The sequence below is a fragment of the Rhinolophus ferrumequinum genome, assembly GCF_004115265.2.
Source record: "Rhinolophus ferrumequinum isolate MPI-CBG mRhiFer1 chromosome 15 unlocalized genomic scaffold, mRhiFer1_v1.p scaffold_54_arrow_ctg1_1, whole genome shotgun sequence".
NCBI classification, from domain to species: Eukaryota; Metazoa; Chordata; class Mammalia; order Chiroptera; family Rhinolophidae; genus Rhinolophus; species Rhinolophus ferrumequinum.
This window is the reverse complement of record NW_022680357.1, coordinates 1,323,090-1,338,708: the sequence shown is the minus strand read 5'-3', so window position 1 is coordinate 1,338,708 and position 15,619 is coordinate 1,323,090. Positions and strand designations below refer to the sequence as shown.

At 58.0% G+C, this 15,619-nt stretch overlaps 2 protein-coding genes across 4 annotated transcripts; both read right to left on the bottom strand.

Annotated features, from left to right (window-relative positions):
• Positions 1-1,265: 1,265 nt before the first annotated feature.
• Positions 1,266-5,843, bottom strand: LAT (linker for activation of T cells). 2 transcript variants are annotated; one of them, XM_033101040.1, is made up of 13 exons: positions 5,718-5,843; positions 5,101-5,544; positions 4,881-4,908; positions 4,751-4,785; positions 4,424-4,511; positions 4,228-4,292; positions 4,104-4,133; positions 3,959-4,022; positions 3,794-3,888; positions 2,180-2,242; positions 1,931-1,993; positions 1,755-1,841; positions 1,266-1,554 (listed from the first exon to the last, which is right to left on the bottom strand). In XM_033101040.1, exons 2-12 carry the CDS (start codon positions 5,201-5,203, stop codon positions 1,774-1,776), a joined length of 702 nt encoding a protein of 233 aa, XP_032956931.1. In that variant the 5' UTR covers positions 5,204-5,544; positions 5,718-5,843; the 3' UTR covers positions 1,266-1,554; positions 1,755-1,773. The 2 variants fall into 2 exon arrangements, with proteins under 2 accessions (XP_032956931.1, XP_032956930.1); XM_033101039.1 differs by having other exon boundaries at positions 3,959-4,133.
• A 182-nt stretch (positions 5,844-6,025) lies between these two features.
• Positions 6,026-13,986, bottom strand: SPNS1 (SPNS lysolipid transporter 1, lysophospholipid). Of its 2 annotated transcripts, none has more exons than XM_033101882.1 (13): positions 13,853-13,986; positions 13,308-13,599; positions 13,147-13,212; positions 11,029-11,165; positions 9,801-9,952; positions 9,634-9,700; positions 8,740-8,885; positions 8,354-8,509; positions 7,878-8,067; positions 7,475-7,540; positions 7,131-7,229; positions 6,638-6,809; positions 6,026-6,371 (listed from the first exon to the last, which is right to left on the bottom strand). In XM_033101882.1, exons 2-13 carry the CDS (start codon positions 13,546-13,548, stop codon positions 6,277-6,279), a joined length of 1,587 nt encoding a protein of 528 aa, XP_032957773.1. In that variant the 5' UTR covers positions 13,549-13,599; positions 13,853-13,986; the 3' UTR covers positions 6,026-6,276. The 2 variants fall into 2 exon arrangements, with proteins under 2 accessions (XP_032957773.1, XP_032957774.1); XM_033101883.1 differs by having other exon boundaries at positions 6,033-6,371; positions 13,308-13,615; positions 13,853-13,929.
• Positions 13,987-15,619: the final 1,633 nt, after the last annotated feature.

Genomic DNA, 15,619 nt, shown 5'->3' with positions numbered 1-15,619 from the left:
AATGATGTAACTTCACCTGTTGATATCCAGTCTGTCCAAACCGCTTCCCCGGATCTCCCTCCTTCCCTTCTCCAATCAAGCCTCTCATGAGCCGCCCCATTTGGGGCCGCAGGCACATTCAACAACCCCCAGAGCAGGAGGCTGGCAGCTGTAACTCTGGGGGCCAAAAGCCACAGAGCGCATCCCAGATTTGCCCCTCGGTCAAATCCTTTCTCCCCTCCGAGCGTGTGTTTCCTCCCCTGTGAAATGAGGAGACCTACAGGAACCCACAATAGAGGAGGGATGACTGAGTGAGAAAAGCGATCGATAAAGAGAAGCCATTACTGTTACCTTTGGAGGCCGCGGGGACCCCAACAACGTTACCACTCACGACTCCTTTGGTTGTAGGAGACAGAAACTCCAGGCAAGCCAGTGGGAGAAAATGGTAATTTATTGGGCCACGGAACTGGGAAGTCTAAGGGGTGTCTTGCTTCAGGCAGGACCGGATCCAAGGGTTCTGACGCCATCAGGAAGCTGGCCCTGCCCATCTCTGGGCCACTGTGTCCTCCACGTTGCCTTCATTCTCGGGCAGGGGCTCTAGGACTTCGTCTTTGCAGCTTAACAACTTGCCATCAACACAAAAAGCTTCTCCTTTCCTATACTTCCTGGCCGAGTCCCACGGCTGGTCCTCATTGGCCCAGGCTCGGCCACGTGCCCACAGCGGAGCCAATCACAGTGCCCTGGGGACCCACCAGCCCCTGCTCGGTCCAAGCAGCCTCAGAACCACTTAGGAGCTCCTTGGAAATGCAGGATCTCGGGCCCCGTCCCAGACGCGACGGAGTCCGAAGCTGCGTTTTGGTAAACCATCCAGGTGAGCCGTCGGCATACGAGTCTGAGCATTCATTCCCTTTTTCAGTTGCTCAGACACGTTTTAGGTTCTGTTTTTGTTGAGAACCACGTAAGGCAAGATCTCAGAAAGTCCTACAAGGCCCTCGCCCTCGTTTTAAAGAGAGACACTGGGGGCCAGCAGGGAAGGGTCTGGATGCCACCCAGTGCCTCCAGCCCCACGCCCTGCCCTGCCCTCATCTCCCATCAGCACAGCCATCATCTCCTCGGGAGGAAAGGCGTCTGGGCCCCAGAAGTGCCCGCCTGGGTCAGACTTGCCTCACTCAGAAGGTGACATATCCTGGCCATCACTCAGCCCCTCAGGAGCATGGAGTCCCCATGGAGGATGGACACACATACACACACACACACACACACTCACGCCTGCCCTCAGGCTCTGACCACAGCCTGCCTTCCTCCAAAGCCAAAAGCACTACAGACCACACCAGCCTTTATTCTATTACAGAGTAGGGCTGGGGCCAGGGCAGTTCATTCTCAGGCTGTGTCAGAAGGTGCAGAGTGTTGGGGGTACACAGACTGGACCCCAAAGTAACAATAAGTTAGGGGGAAAGTTCTCAGGTTGTTAGGTTGGAGCCAGGGCAGGGTGCCAAGTGGGCCCCCAGAGGCACCGCTTGCTGCCCAGCTCAGGACTCCCAGGCAAGGCTGGTTCCTGGGCAGGCTTGCCTCATGCTGGAACACAAGAGGGTAGGGAGACAGGGAGCGGTTATGGGGTCAGGAGGTATGTGTAGTGGGGGGAGAGGTGTCCCCAGAGTCAGGGAGGATAGGCTAGAGATGGTAGGGAGGGGTCGTGGAGGGAGGGTCAGGAGCCCGCAGGCCCAGGGCAGGGCAGGGCAGGGCTGGGCTGTCCTGGGCAGGGCAGGGCCTCTCACCAGGTCCTCAGAGCAGCTCCTACAGGTTCTCGTAATCTGGAGCAGCCTCTTCTTCCTCATCCTCTGCCTCCTGGGAACTCAAGGCAGCTGCGGGGGGAGGGGAGTTGGTCTTCAGCTCGCAAACCAACCCCCCACTCAGGGAGCTCCCCAGCTTCTGCCCCTCCCCCAGCACACACCAGTCTTGGTCCTTGACGTGGGCTGCAGTTCCTGGGACACGTTCACGTACTCCCGGCTCCCATCTGCGAGGACAGGTCAGAAGGAGGGACACCACACCGCGGGTGAGAGAGCAGGAGGTGAGGAGGCCACAGAAGGTTGTGGGCCGGACCACACTGAGAGTGGGGCTGGGGTGGCCAGGGGAGGGGCAGGGGAAGGAGGGAGGGAGGGAAGGTGTACCCTAAGGGCACCTTGGGATACAGGCCACTCACCTAGAGATGCTTGTGCACTCCCCTCACTCTCAGGATAGTTCACATAATCTTCCCCCGACTCCACTATAGGAAACCATCAGAGCTCTCAGTGCTGTTACCCAGAGCCCCCGAGTGCAGACACCCAACCACAGCCACTCAAGACTCCCGCACAGACACCCAGACAGGGGGCTCCAGACCAGCGACGCCAGTGGCCACGACGAGGGCAGAGGCCGTGGCCATGGAGAGAATTGGGCAACTTGACCAGAACTGATCAGAGGGAATGCAGTTGTGGAAGAGAAGGGGCAACAGACCCCAGCAGTGCCCCAGGTTGGGGAATAGGGACAAAGAGCAGCTCGGAGCAGTGGGGTTGGGTGCCATGTGTGGTGGGGGCGACGACACCCAGGGCTGGGCGAAGTCAGCGATGCCACCGGCCCAACTGGCCCCTCTTCCTCAGCCAGGCCTGCCCTGCCCCTCACCCCCACACCTCTGCCTTAGTCCCTTCCTAGGATCTATGACCATTGATAGTATCTTGTTTCTCTGTGAGAACGGGGACCACCCAGGTTCAAATCCAGCTCCAGCACTAACTAACCACGCAACCTCAGACAAGCTACGCAAGCTCTCTGGGCCTCGGTTTTCTCATCTGTAAAATGGGATGAGACACAGTACGCATCTCATCGTGGTGGTGTGAGGACTAAAGCAGTGAATATGAAGTGTTAAGTATTAAGCAGTAAGTGCTACCAAGCCTCTGTTAAATAAATAAACCCTACCGCCATCCAGAGGGGACAACCAAGGTACAGGAGGGGAAGGCCCAGGCTCAACAGCTCCTGGGAATTGAGGTTTAATATGCTAATACACGTAAAACTCTTAGTAGGGCATGGATTAGGCTCTCAATAATATCAGTTCTTTTATCATGACTCTGCCTCCTTGGCTCTTCTATGAGAGGTACCCAGTAAACACCACGAATGAATGAGTGAATGAATGAACGGAAATACTTGGACAAAGGGTCTGGAGCTCAGGAAAAGAGGCGACAAGTTGAGAATCTGGATGGCAAATGAAGCCAGGGTGTAGAAGTGAGGGGCACGTATATAGAGAGAGGAGAGTAACAGACACTGAAGAAAGCTTTTCACAGGCAGGATGAGACCAAAACGAAGGAAGAAAAACAGCTCAAAGGAAACAGACAATGCAGGAAGCAGAAAAGTTCCAAAACAACAAAAACAACAAAGACAGCCTATAATCAATTCCCTTCGAGATTTACAAGATGACTTTGCCCCCCCACCCCCATGAAACAAGAACAGGAAGCTATGAAAAAGGAACATTTGGGGATCGACAAAGAGTTTTCAGAGCCGCGACACAAAATAAAAAAAGAGAGTCAAGGAATAGCCCTGAAAGAAGAATAAAGTCAAGGAAATCTCGCAGACAATAAAAGGAAAACAAAAAAAGCCAGAGCGATAGGAAAGAGGAGAGAACAGGTAGGAAAATCAGAAGATTGGAGCAGGAAGTGCTCTCTCTGAAGGATGGCAATTGTATAGAGAGAAGAGAGAACGCAGAGGGGTCCAAGCTCCAAAGAAACAACCGGAGAGGAGAGCGTGGAGGGGCTGGCACCGAGAGGTGGGGGGCGGTCACAGTGGGACTCACTGGAGAAGGCGCTGTCTCGGAGGCCGGGGTTGCTGGGCACCGGAGCTGCTGGGACAGCGGTGCCAGTGGCCGGGGCCGTATCAGGAAGCACCTCCCTGAGGGGAAGTCAAGGGGCGAGTGAGCAAAGACCGGGGCTCGGCCCCCTCCCCCCTCCTGACCACTCACAAGTAGCCCTCGTTGTGATAATCTTCCTCGTCCTCGTCTTCATCGTCATCCTCACAGACGGGCTCTGTGGTAATGACACAGAGGTCAGCAGAGCCTGGGGCAGGCCCCCCGCCCCCAGCCAGGGCACCGAGGGTCCCTGACGCACCCTCGTTTTCATAGCTTGCCACACTGTTGGCTGCAGAGAGAGGGAGCGAGAGGGAGACTGAGTCAGCTGAGGCAGGGCCTCTCGTGTGCCCAGCCCCAGGCCCTGGGCCCCGCTCCACACGTACCGCCATCTGAGTCCTGCCGGGAAGATGGCATGCGGTGGGAACCCCCTGGGGGCTGTGGGGATCTCCTGGGAGTCAAAAGTAAGAGGTCATGCCTAGGTTGGGGCTCTGGGGCAACGGGGTTTGCAAAAGAGAAGGGGTCCCAACCCAAGGAGCTGAGCGGTAGAGAGAGGGGGTTGAAGGAGAAGGGGCCACTTACGGGATGGGGAGTAGGTCTGGCTGGCTCAGGGGTGGATAGGACGTAACAGGTGGGTAAGAAGTGGCTGGTGGCCAGGGGGCGAGCGTGGCTGAGGACACAGGATCAAGCTGAAGGAATGACTCTGGACATCATGCCCCTCCCGCCGTCGAGGCCCCGAAGGGCACACTAACACCCTGAAATTTCTGTACCCCGGCCAGGTCTGGGGGCACCCATCTCCCTCCCCACCCCAGCTTAGGTCAGGCACACACTTGCTCACATGTCAGGGCACTCACACGCCAGGGCACTCTCTTCCCTACCCCAGAAGGAAGGGACCCTCCATGTACTCACGAGGCCGTTTGATCATGATGCTACTTGGGGTCAAACTGGCAGGAAAGACAGAGCTCGGTAAGGGGCCGGGAGAGGCCCCAGGCCCAGGCCCAGCCTGGCAGTGGGTGTTAGGGGCCAAGGGCAGACTCACCTATCCGACGGTACACTGTCATATGAGTCTGCGGAAGAGAGGGCCAGTGAGGCAGGAAGAGGGGGTGACTGGGGACGGGATGATGGAGTCTGGGGCTCTCCATGTCCATGTGCAGGACAGAGTTCGGGACACTTCACGATGGCGTGAGGGATCGGGCAGGGGGGCGAGGACCCCTGTGGGTCCCTCCGAGCCTCTGGTCCCCCTGCCAGCGCCCACTCACCTGGCAGTTCTCGGCAACGCACACAGAGTGCCATCAGCAGCACAGCCAAGAGAGGCAGCAGCAGGGGGCCCAGCACCAAGGAGAGCAGGACGGCCGCCTCCATCTGCAGGAGAGCTGGGACCAGGCCTGGCTGCTGGCCGAACGCCCTCCAGGGCAGAGCTCCAGCAGGGGCAGAGCTGAGCTAGCAGGGGTGCCGGGCCCAGCACACCCGGCTAGGAGCCTGATGAGGGGGCAGCCGCACCCTCCTCGAGGGCTCCCCGGATCCCCTTGCCTCACTGGGCTGAGTGGGGGTCAGCGCTGGCTCTGGAAGACCCTGGATCCCAGGGTGGTCAGGCCAGGGCCTAGGCTGGAGTCTGGGGCACCAGCCACTGGTGTGGACCCCGCGCCCAGGCCTACCTGCCCCCCGGCTCCGCGCCTGCCTCTCCTCCGCGCCTGCCCGCCTGCCTGCGGCAGGAAGCTGTGGTGAGCACCGGGTGAGGGCAGGAAATCATCGGGCTCCTCAGCCGGCTGCACCCACCCCCTTCCCACCCCCACCCAGCCAGTGGGGACTGGGGGGAGGAGACCTGAGGAGCCACCCCCAGGTCCTCAAAAAGGGGCTGCTGGCCTCCAGGACGTACCAGTGGGAGAGAATGAGACAGCTGCAGGCCAGCCACGGACGCAGCACGGAGGGAGGCTGGCACCGGGAATTCGGAGGGGCACGGGGCAGTGCCCACCCCATCGCCCGAGCCAGCCGGCCAAGGGGCGGGCTCTCGGGAAGCAGGGGCGTGACTCATAGTCACACGGAGCCAGCTCACGCCACCCTCCGGTTCACCAGCCCAGAAGCCCCACACAACTGACCCAACAGCCCCCCAGGGCTGGAGAGGGGGCATCCCATACAGTCCTGAGATAGGAGGTCACCAGCACCCACAGAGACTCAAGCAGGCAGTTGGGGACTGGCTACAAATTTTATTCAGTTACAAATAGCACCGAGCCCCTGGGGCTGCTCCAGGGGAGAGGTGTCCCCTCCTGGACTCACAACGCCCCCCCCTTGGCCATCCATGTAGTGTATGGGAGCGGGAACACGGCCCAGTGCCCCTCCTGGAAGCGGGGCCAAGTCGGGGGTTTGGGCCCGGGCACCTCCGGGGGTGGGCCCGAGGCCTGCTGTGTTTGGTGTGCAGGTAGGCGAGGGACAGCCCTTCAGATGAGCACGCTGGACACGGGGACCCGGGTGGAACGGCCTCGCTGGGGCACCACAATGCGGTCATCTTCCGGGCCTGCCTCGCGCAACAGACCTGGTGGGGGAGGGGTCAGAGCCAGGGTTGGCTGGACAGACAGACACAAAGCCACTGTGGGACAGACAGTGGGAAACGCCTGGGGCCCCGGAGCTGTGGGCACGGCGGGACGTCAGCCTGTGGGCCAGGCAGACCCGAAGCTGGATGAGGGGAGAGCTGGGGTGTGAGGTGCCAGGGACGTGGGCTAGGCCACAGATGGGCTGGCGGATGACCAAACAAGCAGGCAGAACTGTGACCTAGGGCAAGGGGAGGGGGGCCCGACTGACCCTGCACGTGCAGCTGGGCCTGCCGGCGGTCGCCCTCAATGAAGATGGCAGTGCCCAGGAAGGCGGCTCCGCCCAGGGCCCCCACGAAGGCGCAGAGCATGAGGGAGAACTGCAGGGCCCGGAACTCGGACAAGAAGGAAGGGGGCCAGCTCCGGCGGAGGCGGTCGGACATCTGTGGGGAGACGAGGAGGAAAGCCAGCAGGGTCACGGGGAGGGCAGCGGGAAGAGGGAGGCTCAAACTCCAGAGAATGAAAGGGGGACCTGGAACCTCCGGGGAGAGGACCCCGGCCGCCCTGTGGAAACCTGCAAAGACAAAATCCTTCCCGTCTAGCGGAGGACCCAAGGTGACGGCTGCCTGGCATGGAAGACCCGGATCCCTCACTGGGGCCAAACCTTCCGGTTCAGCCCAGGCTCAGGCCACTGACCACCGGCCGGTGCCAGGAAGGCAGGGTGCCCCAACCCCCACCAGGCCCAGTGAAGGAGCAGTGCTCACCAGGCCAATGAGGTAGGGGCTCCCAGCGTCCCCCAGCAGGTGGGACAGCACGATCTGGAAAGCCTCGGCCGTGGAGCGCCTCGTAGGGATGACCACGTACTGGGAGGAGGGCAGGAGACAGCAGGCAAGGAAGGGGTCAAGGCTCCGCCGAGGCTGAGGTCACAGGTGTGATGGGGGAGGGCAGGGCAGGCCGGGACTACAGGCCCACCTGAGGCTGGACTCAGAAGCCAGTGTGGGGCGGGGGCTCGCGGAACGGACAAAGGCCACAATTCAAGGCAAGTGAGGCCTCCACTCCCTGCACCCACCAGCATCGGGCCCAATGCTGGACCGGCCCACCTACTCACCAGTAGAATATCAGCCACGATGGCCCAGTTCATGGACAGCAGTGTCTCCCCAATAAAGATGAAAATCTGGGGGACCAGAGGGTGGTGTGGGGGAGCGGGGATGATCTCATCACAAGAAGAGCAAACACGTGGAGGCCCATCTACTAACCCGTTTAATCCTCACAATACCCCCATGAGACAGAGCTATTCTTCCCATTTACACATCATGAACCTGAGCACAGAGATGTTAAGTCACTCGGCCCACGCCACACAGCTGGGAAGGGCAAGAGCTGATTCAGAACCAGGCCCTCCTGCTCCAAGCTGGTTCTGAACCACGGGGCTGGCTGAGCCCAGTCCTGCCCCAGCGCCCCATTCCTCCACCCTGAACCCCCAACACCCCTCTGGACACCTGCTGGCTACTCACGTAAGTGGCTACGATGCTGCCGCGGGCACAGGCGACAGACAGGAAGAGGAAGGGTGCAGAGCCCAGGAGGCCGGCCGCGCAGACCAGTGGGTCAGCCCGGGGGTTGCAGCGGCGGAGGCGACGGCTGATCTCCACCCCCAGGGACACACCCAGGACCCCCGTCAGGCAGGTGATGAGCCCAAAGACGAGGCTGGGGGAGGCGGGGGCACACGGGCTAGTCCATCTGCCTGCAACGCCTCCCCGCCTCACCCCAACAGCCTGGAGAGGAGGATGGTCCACCCCGGTCGCCCACACAACCCAGGCACCGCAGCCCACAGGTCACCAAGCTCCCGCCAGCTGTTTCCCAACCAGGACGCTGAGAGGAAGTAGCGAGTGGAGCTGGGATTCAGACTCTCCCTGTCTGAGCCTGGATTGTCCTCTGTCCCCTCCATCTCCTGCCACCTGCAGGCCACCCAGCCCAGTCCCCAGCTGGGTACCTGTCAGAGGACGAGCAGGAGTCTCCAGGAAGGCAGGGTGGGGTCTCCCCCAAGACCACACGGGAACGCAGCAAGAATGCAGGAGCCCAAAGAGCCAGGGAGCCCGTGACAAAGGCCACAGCCGTGAAGCCAAGGGAAGACAGGATGAAACTGGGGCTGCACAGATCGTTGAAAGGGAGGATGTCAGAGTCCACCGAGGTGTCAGAGGAGGGGACTCCGTTCTCCCCTCCTGGTGTATTTTAGTCAGGTCAGGGCACTGGGGGTGGAGGCCGCCCTGGGTCCCAAGGTCTGGGCCTGTAGTTCCTGCAGCTGCCACAGGGGGCAGTAGTGACTGCATTCCTGGCCCCAGGGAGGGCCAGCTTGGGCTGCGATGGAATTAAACTCACTTTCTGGCCAGAGCTCTCAGGTCTGCCCACCACGAGGTTGGGTGCAGGGGTGGGGAGTCTGAGTGGCGCTCCACAGCTCCCCTCGGCGGCTCCCGTACCACCAGGAATAGCAGCAGTACAGCCACCACTCCCAGACCTGGTGTCACCTGGGGAAAGAGTGGGCTTCAGGCCGAGCACGGGCGGACACCCTCACCTGTGGGGCTGGGAGAAAGGGAGGGTGTGTAAAGGCACCTCAGGCCCCAAGACCTCACACACCTGGGCTAATGCTGGCTCAAGGAAGCTGGCCTGCACCTGGGGGGAGGAGCAATGGCCACTAGGGCCACCCCCACTTCTGCATGCTTAACTGCTCCCTCTTTGGTAACAGCACCCTGATTTTCTTCTGGGAAACCACTCCCCCCGCTTCTCTCAATCCATGTGGTTCAAACGGGGCTCGGAACCCAGACTTGTCCAGCCTCAGTGACCAATTCAGTGGCAGACACGTGACCCATGCTCATCTAACCGGATACTATCCAGGACTCCTACGCAAGGACCCAGGGTGCCTTAAGTCTCTAACTGAGGAGATAAACGTGTGGAGCTTTCTCTCACTCGAGAATGAAGTGAACACAGAGGAAAGGGGAGCTAAGACAAGGATTACCCAGTTCCTGTGACGGTGGGAGTCCTGGATCAAGCTGTACCTGAAGCTCACCCTGGGACTTTCCATTATGACAGCCAGCCCTGTCCTACGTGGGGGCTTACACTTTCACAATGCGTTTCTGTCACCTGCAGCCAAGAGCTCTGTCTGGCACATGGTTTTGTGGGAAGGGAAGCGAGGCTTTCCACAGGCTTGGCAGAGGAAACACTGTTTTGAAAAGAGGTGCCGAGAGGTACCTACCCCCAGGTGGAGAACAGACTCACCCTCAGAGCCCAGTGCCAATCTCCAGCCATGTCCTTCACTTTGGAGCCTGCGATATAACCCAGACCACTGGCGGGGAGGGGTGGGAAAAGAGAGGGGACAGCCGGTCAGTCCTGCCCAGTGCCAAGCTCTTCTGACTGCCCACCGGGCAGGCCCGAGGCCCACGCACCTGCCCACAGGGATGGCGAAGTAGAACACGCTCAGCATGCGACTCCGCTGGTCTGCCACGAAGAGGTCGGCGATGAGGGTGGGTGCGATGGTGGAGTAACTGGCCTCCCCGACCCCCACCAGGCCCCGGGTCAGGAGGAGCAGCCAGAATCGCTGGGGAAGGAGACAGGGGGACGTGGTACCCGCCCTGCAGCCAGCCTCCCAGCCCGCCTCACCAGCCAGCTCTGGACAGGCGGCAGGGATGGCGGGAGAGGCCAGGGTTTTAGAATCAGACAGACCTGAGCTTGAATCCTGGCTCCACTACTTACTAGCTGTGAGTTTGGGAAAGGAACTTAACCTCTCTGAGCCTCAGTTTCCTCATCTGCAAAAGGCGGATAATAACAACTTCACATAACTATTGTGAGGACTGGATGATAAAAGGTCTGTTCATTACCTTGTGCCCAGGGAGGACAAAATAAATCTTAATTTCTATCTTGCCCACCCCACCCAAGACACCCCAGCCGTGAGTCATGATCTTAGATGGGGGTGTTATTTGTCTACCAAAGACACCAGAAGCAGAGCGTGCAGTGCCCGGGGCTGAGGACAGAGTTACGGGGAGAGAGTGACAACGGACAGAGGAGATTTCAAAGGAGCAAAGAAGTAACAGCCAGGGAGGCAGGAGGAAAACCAGAAGAGTGGCAGCACAGGAGTTAGAAGAGAGTTTCCGGAAGGAAGAAGTGGGTCAACAGAGCCAGAGGCTCCCAGGAGACATAGAGAGAAGAGGCAGTAGGGGTATATTTGGCAAGCGAGAGGTGACTATTGACTTTGGCGCTGGAGTGGTGGGGGCAGGTCAGCAGGCAGCGCTCAGGGGGAGAGTGGAGAGGAAGTGCAGGCCGAGTGAGGGCCTCTCCCCGGCTGCCCCTTCACCCAGACCAGCGCTTGCTCAAGGGGCCCTTTCAGGAAGTCTGACTAGGAAAGGGGAAGAGGGAAAGAAGACGGTCCAGGTGAGGTCTATTCCATGGCAGGGAAATAAACATGAGTGTTTAGGTATTGAGTGAAAGGGGTCCACGAACAAGGGGGAGAGGGGATGGTTCTGGAAAAAGCGGGAGAGGACAGACAGGTGGGCAGATTAGTTCAGGCAAGCAGGGGGTGTAATGTAGCTGGACCAGGGAAACTGCGGAAGTTCCCCAGACCCAGTCTGCAATGACGGGAGATTGTGGGGGGAAGCAGGAGCCATCGTGGGGCCTCACCTCTCTGGGGATGAAGGACGACCCCAGTGTCACCAGGGACCAGAAGGCAATGCCCCCGCACATGAGATACTTCCGATTGTACCTGTCCCCCAAGTAGCCAAACACAGGTGCCAACACCATGTAACTGGAGATGAACACTGGGCGAGGGAAGCAGAGAGTCACGGTCCAGCCCCCGTCCCCCTACCCACCCCCAGACCCCAGGGAGGGTGAGTGGGGCAGGAATAACTCCCAGCCCTGAAACTATCAGAGCTTCCTGCCCCAGGGGGAGTCCAGCCCCATCCTTGATGTCTTTCAAACCTTCCACTGTAGAATGATGGCCCGGCTGACACATCACTTTCTCCCATCCAGCCCAGAACAAAACCCAAACTCCACACCATGGCCCACAACGCGCTGTCTGATCTAACCGCCCCCCCCCCCCACCTCACCACCTTCACGCTCATCCTTTCTGTTCTTTGCACCCCAGTGGCCCAAATGGCCAAGCTTAATATCTCCTTAGGGTTTCTGGCACCTGCTGTTCTATCTGGAACATTCTCTCCTTTTCCCTGAGCTTCACTGAGCTTAGCTCCTTCGGGTTCCAGCTCAGACCCCTTTCACACCTGCAGCCTCTTCCTACCATATTCACTGTTTTCTTCTATCCAACACTGATTCCTATGGAAAATAATCTCCTTATCAGTGTAGGTTTTGATGGACTGTTGTCCCTTCACATGCCATGAAGACAAGGATCTCGTCTGTACTGGCCATCCCTGTGTTTCCATCATTTAACACGGGGCCTAAGCACAAAATAGCTGCTCAATAAACAAGTGTTGACTGAAAGAAGTGAATGTGGCTGCTGAAGACGACTTGCTTCATCTCTAACTCAACAACTCTTTAGAGTTTGGCCTGCGATCCCATTCTCATTTCTCTCGACTTTGCCTTAAATACTTCCAGTTCCTTACTGGCCCGAATTGGAGCAAAGAACACGTGGCTTCAGACCCCTCTTCTGCCTCTAACTTGTTGTGTGACTCTGGGCAAGTCTTAACTCTCCTCCAAGCCTCCGTTACTTTACAAAAATGTAATTAATGCAAACTATTAGGTTGGTGCAAAAGTAATTGTGGTTTTTGCCATTCTTTTTAACCTGTTCAACCGCAATTATTTTTGCACCCACTTAATACTTCCTCTGTAAATTAAGAACACCTATTCCTTGGCTGAAGGAAGGATTAAAAGACACTGGGCATGGCAGGACCAGATGGCTCAGCTGGTTAGAGCAGGAGCTCTCAGCAACAAGGTTGCCAGTTCGTTTCCTGCATGAGATTGTGGGCTGTGCCTCCTGCAACCAAAGATTGAAAATGGCAACTGGACTTGGAGCTGAGCTGCGTCCTCCACAACTAGATTGAAGGACAATGACTTGGAGCTGATGGGCCCTGGAGAAACACACAGTTTGCCAATATTCCCCAATAAAACAATAAAAAAAAATCATTAAAAATTTAAAAAAAAAAAAAAAACACGGGGCATACAAGGTCTCGGTTAAGTTCTGTGGATGTTATCACCGCTTCCTCCAGGGCCTGGTACATAGTAGGTGCTCAGAAATGTTCACGAAATTAATGAAGGAGGGAAGAAAGGGAAAGAGGATTTGGCCTTGTCTTTGCCTCTCTCTCAAATCCCAAAGTTTTGAATAAGTGAAGCTCACCAGGCCCCATTCTAGACACCCTCTTCTGCCATTAGTTATGGGGTGTCTGCCGTGTCTCAGCACCCCACTGCACACCTCACATTATCCCATTGGCTCCTCACATCAGCCTTAGGAGATGATCTGGGTTATGACTAGTAGTTCCATCTCACCAACAAGGAAAGTGAGGCTGAGCGAGGCGTCAGCCTTGCCAACCATCACCCTGTGCGTGAGCAGAAAGCTGAGATTTAAGCCCAGGTCGGCCTTAACCATCACACCAAACTGACTCCCTCTTTCATCGAGGTAGGTGTCCCACTGAACAGCACGGACGCCAGAGAAGAATCACGGCCACCTCGTCCCCTAGCTCTGGCCCCTGCACGTCCATCAGTGAGGCCCCAGACACGCCAGCCTGGGGCCCCCACTTGGGTGGGAAAGGAAGAAGGGCTGCTGCGCGCCCAGGAGGGGCCTCCACTCACCCGTCTGGATGAGGCCGGAGCTGCTGTCTCCGATGGCGAAGAACTGCTCGATGTCGGGAAGGACGCCTGGGAAGAAGACTCGTATGGGCTCCGCGAGGCAGCCCCGCCGTGGGGACCCCCGCTGCCTTCCCCGCCTCTGACATCCTCCCAGAAATCAGTACCAGCCACGGTGAAGCGGTCCATGTAGTTGAGGAGGTTGATGTAGCACAGCACGGCCACAATGAGAGCCGAATGGCCCGCGGACAAGCCCGTGATGCGCTGCAGCCCCTCGGGGTCCGGGACCTCCGGGCCCTTAGACTTAAGGTTCCCCGGGGTCCCCGGGAAGCCCGGGGTGCCGGGGGCCGGCGTGTCGTCCGTGTCATCCGCCTGGCTGAGGAAGGGCGCGGTGTCGGACCCAGACATGGTCCCGGGGGGCCGCGCCCGCCCGCGCTCCGGTCCCACCGACGATCCTACCTGCGAGGGGAGGAGGCTGGAGAAAGGAGGATGGAGGGAACGCAGGAGAGGGAGGTGCGCGCGGAGACCGGGAGGCGCTCGGCCCGACGCACGGAGCACGGCTGGGGTGGAGCCCGGGCCCCGTCCTGCCTCCCCGTCCCGGCGGACACACCGCGCGGAGGGGATGGGTGGGATCAGGCGACGGCGGGGAAAGGAGCGGCTTCGGGAGGAACAGACCCTTCCACCCGCCCTCCAGGCGGAGGCCACCCCTCACCCCGAGTAGGCGCCCCCCACACTCGCTGTCGCTCAGCCCCGACGCTGCACCACGGCCGCCGCCATGATGGCCAAGAGCCGGTCATGTGACCACGGAGTCTGGAGGGGCGGCCGCCACCTGGTGCAAAGCGGCGACACGTGACCCGCCGCCCGGCTCCCGAAGCCGCGTGCGCATGCCCTTTGGGCATCTCCGCAGGCGCCCGCACCACGTGACTGCCGGCGGGTCGCCCGGGTAACCAGGGAGCGGGACCAGAGCCCCCCACCCTCCAAGCCCGGGCCCTCTGAATCTCGGCTTCCTTATCTGCAACACCCTTTTGGGCAGACTTCTCCCCAAACGAGATAATGGAATCTTAAAACGTTCTGCAAATAGTCAATATCTCTAGACATGGCCAACGAACAATTCTCGCGCTAGTGATTCTTCTGTCTTCATCAGTGACTGACTGGGGCTTCACACATGCTCACTACGAGTTCAATGAATGCCTGCGAGCAGCAGACATCAGCCCTGGCCTCTCCCTGTCGTTCACAGTCCCCAACCCAGCTGCCTGAAAACGCTTGAGCTTTTCCTGTAGACATTGAAGGGAAGCGTCCGCAGAACCCCACCCGCCGCGTCTGGGGCAGGTTTGCCTTATTGCGACCGGGACCCAAACCCTTGCGCCCTCTGGTGGTGTCCTGTGCGACAGGCAGGGGCTGGAAGCTTAAAGACTCCTACCTGCAGGACTAGGTGCAAAAAAAGACCACAGATCCCTGGCAGCAAAGGATATCTTGGAGCGGTTCCTTATGTCACCCACCCCAATCTCCAAGATACAGATAATGAATGTACACTCTAAGTAAAATGACTATAGATCTTTCTGGGATTTATTCATGTGTGTATCTTTCAAGACCCCTCTTCCAACACACCTCTACTGAAATTCTGGGGTCTCAGCGCGAAAGCTGGGGCCCCCAAGGCGCCTTCTCAGAAACTATTTGGAGTCATGGATACCCCTTGTTGGCACTGTTCCAGGAGATACTTCATGTTGCAGAACCTTAAGCCTGGTCTTCACTGAGGGTTTAAGGGAAAGAGATGGAAAGGAACTTCAGATGACAGTCCCTGAATTTTGTCAACAAAATATAATTGAGCATCTAACCCCGTGCCTGGCGTTGCATCAGACAAAAGCAGATTTAGTCCCGACCCGGGTGAAGCTCGTCTGGAGGAGACAGCTATCCACACACATGTAAAACTCCACCTATGACATGCAAAGGCAAGCCACAGATTGGAAGAAAATATTTGCAGAGTGTATCTGACAAAGGACTTATATCCAGATGTATAAAGAACTCTTAAAACTCAGTAAGATAGAAACACAATATTTTTCATTGGGAAAATATTTGAACAGACGTGTCACAAAAGATATACGAATGGCCAACAAGTGTATGACACCCTTGGTCATTATGGAAAATGCAAATTAAAACCACAATAAGGGGAGGTGGCCGGTTAGCTCAGTTGGTTAGAGTGCTAGCTCTTAACAACAAGGTTGCCGGTTCCATTCCCACATGGGCCACCATGAGCTTGTGCCCTCCACAGCTAGATTGAAAACGACTTGACTTGGAGCTGATGGGTCCTGGAAAAACACACTGTTCCCCAATATTCCCCAATTTTAAAAAAAATGCTAAGTGAAAGAACCCAGACACAAAAGACTGCATATTGTATTATTCCATTTACATGAAAATCTAATGAAAAATCTGGAGTCAGGGAGGAGGGGCAAACAGGTACCACGAAAAGTCTGCAGGACAA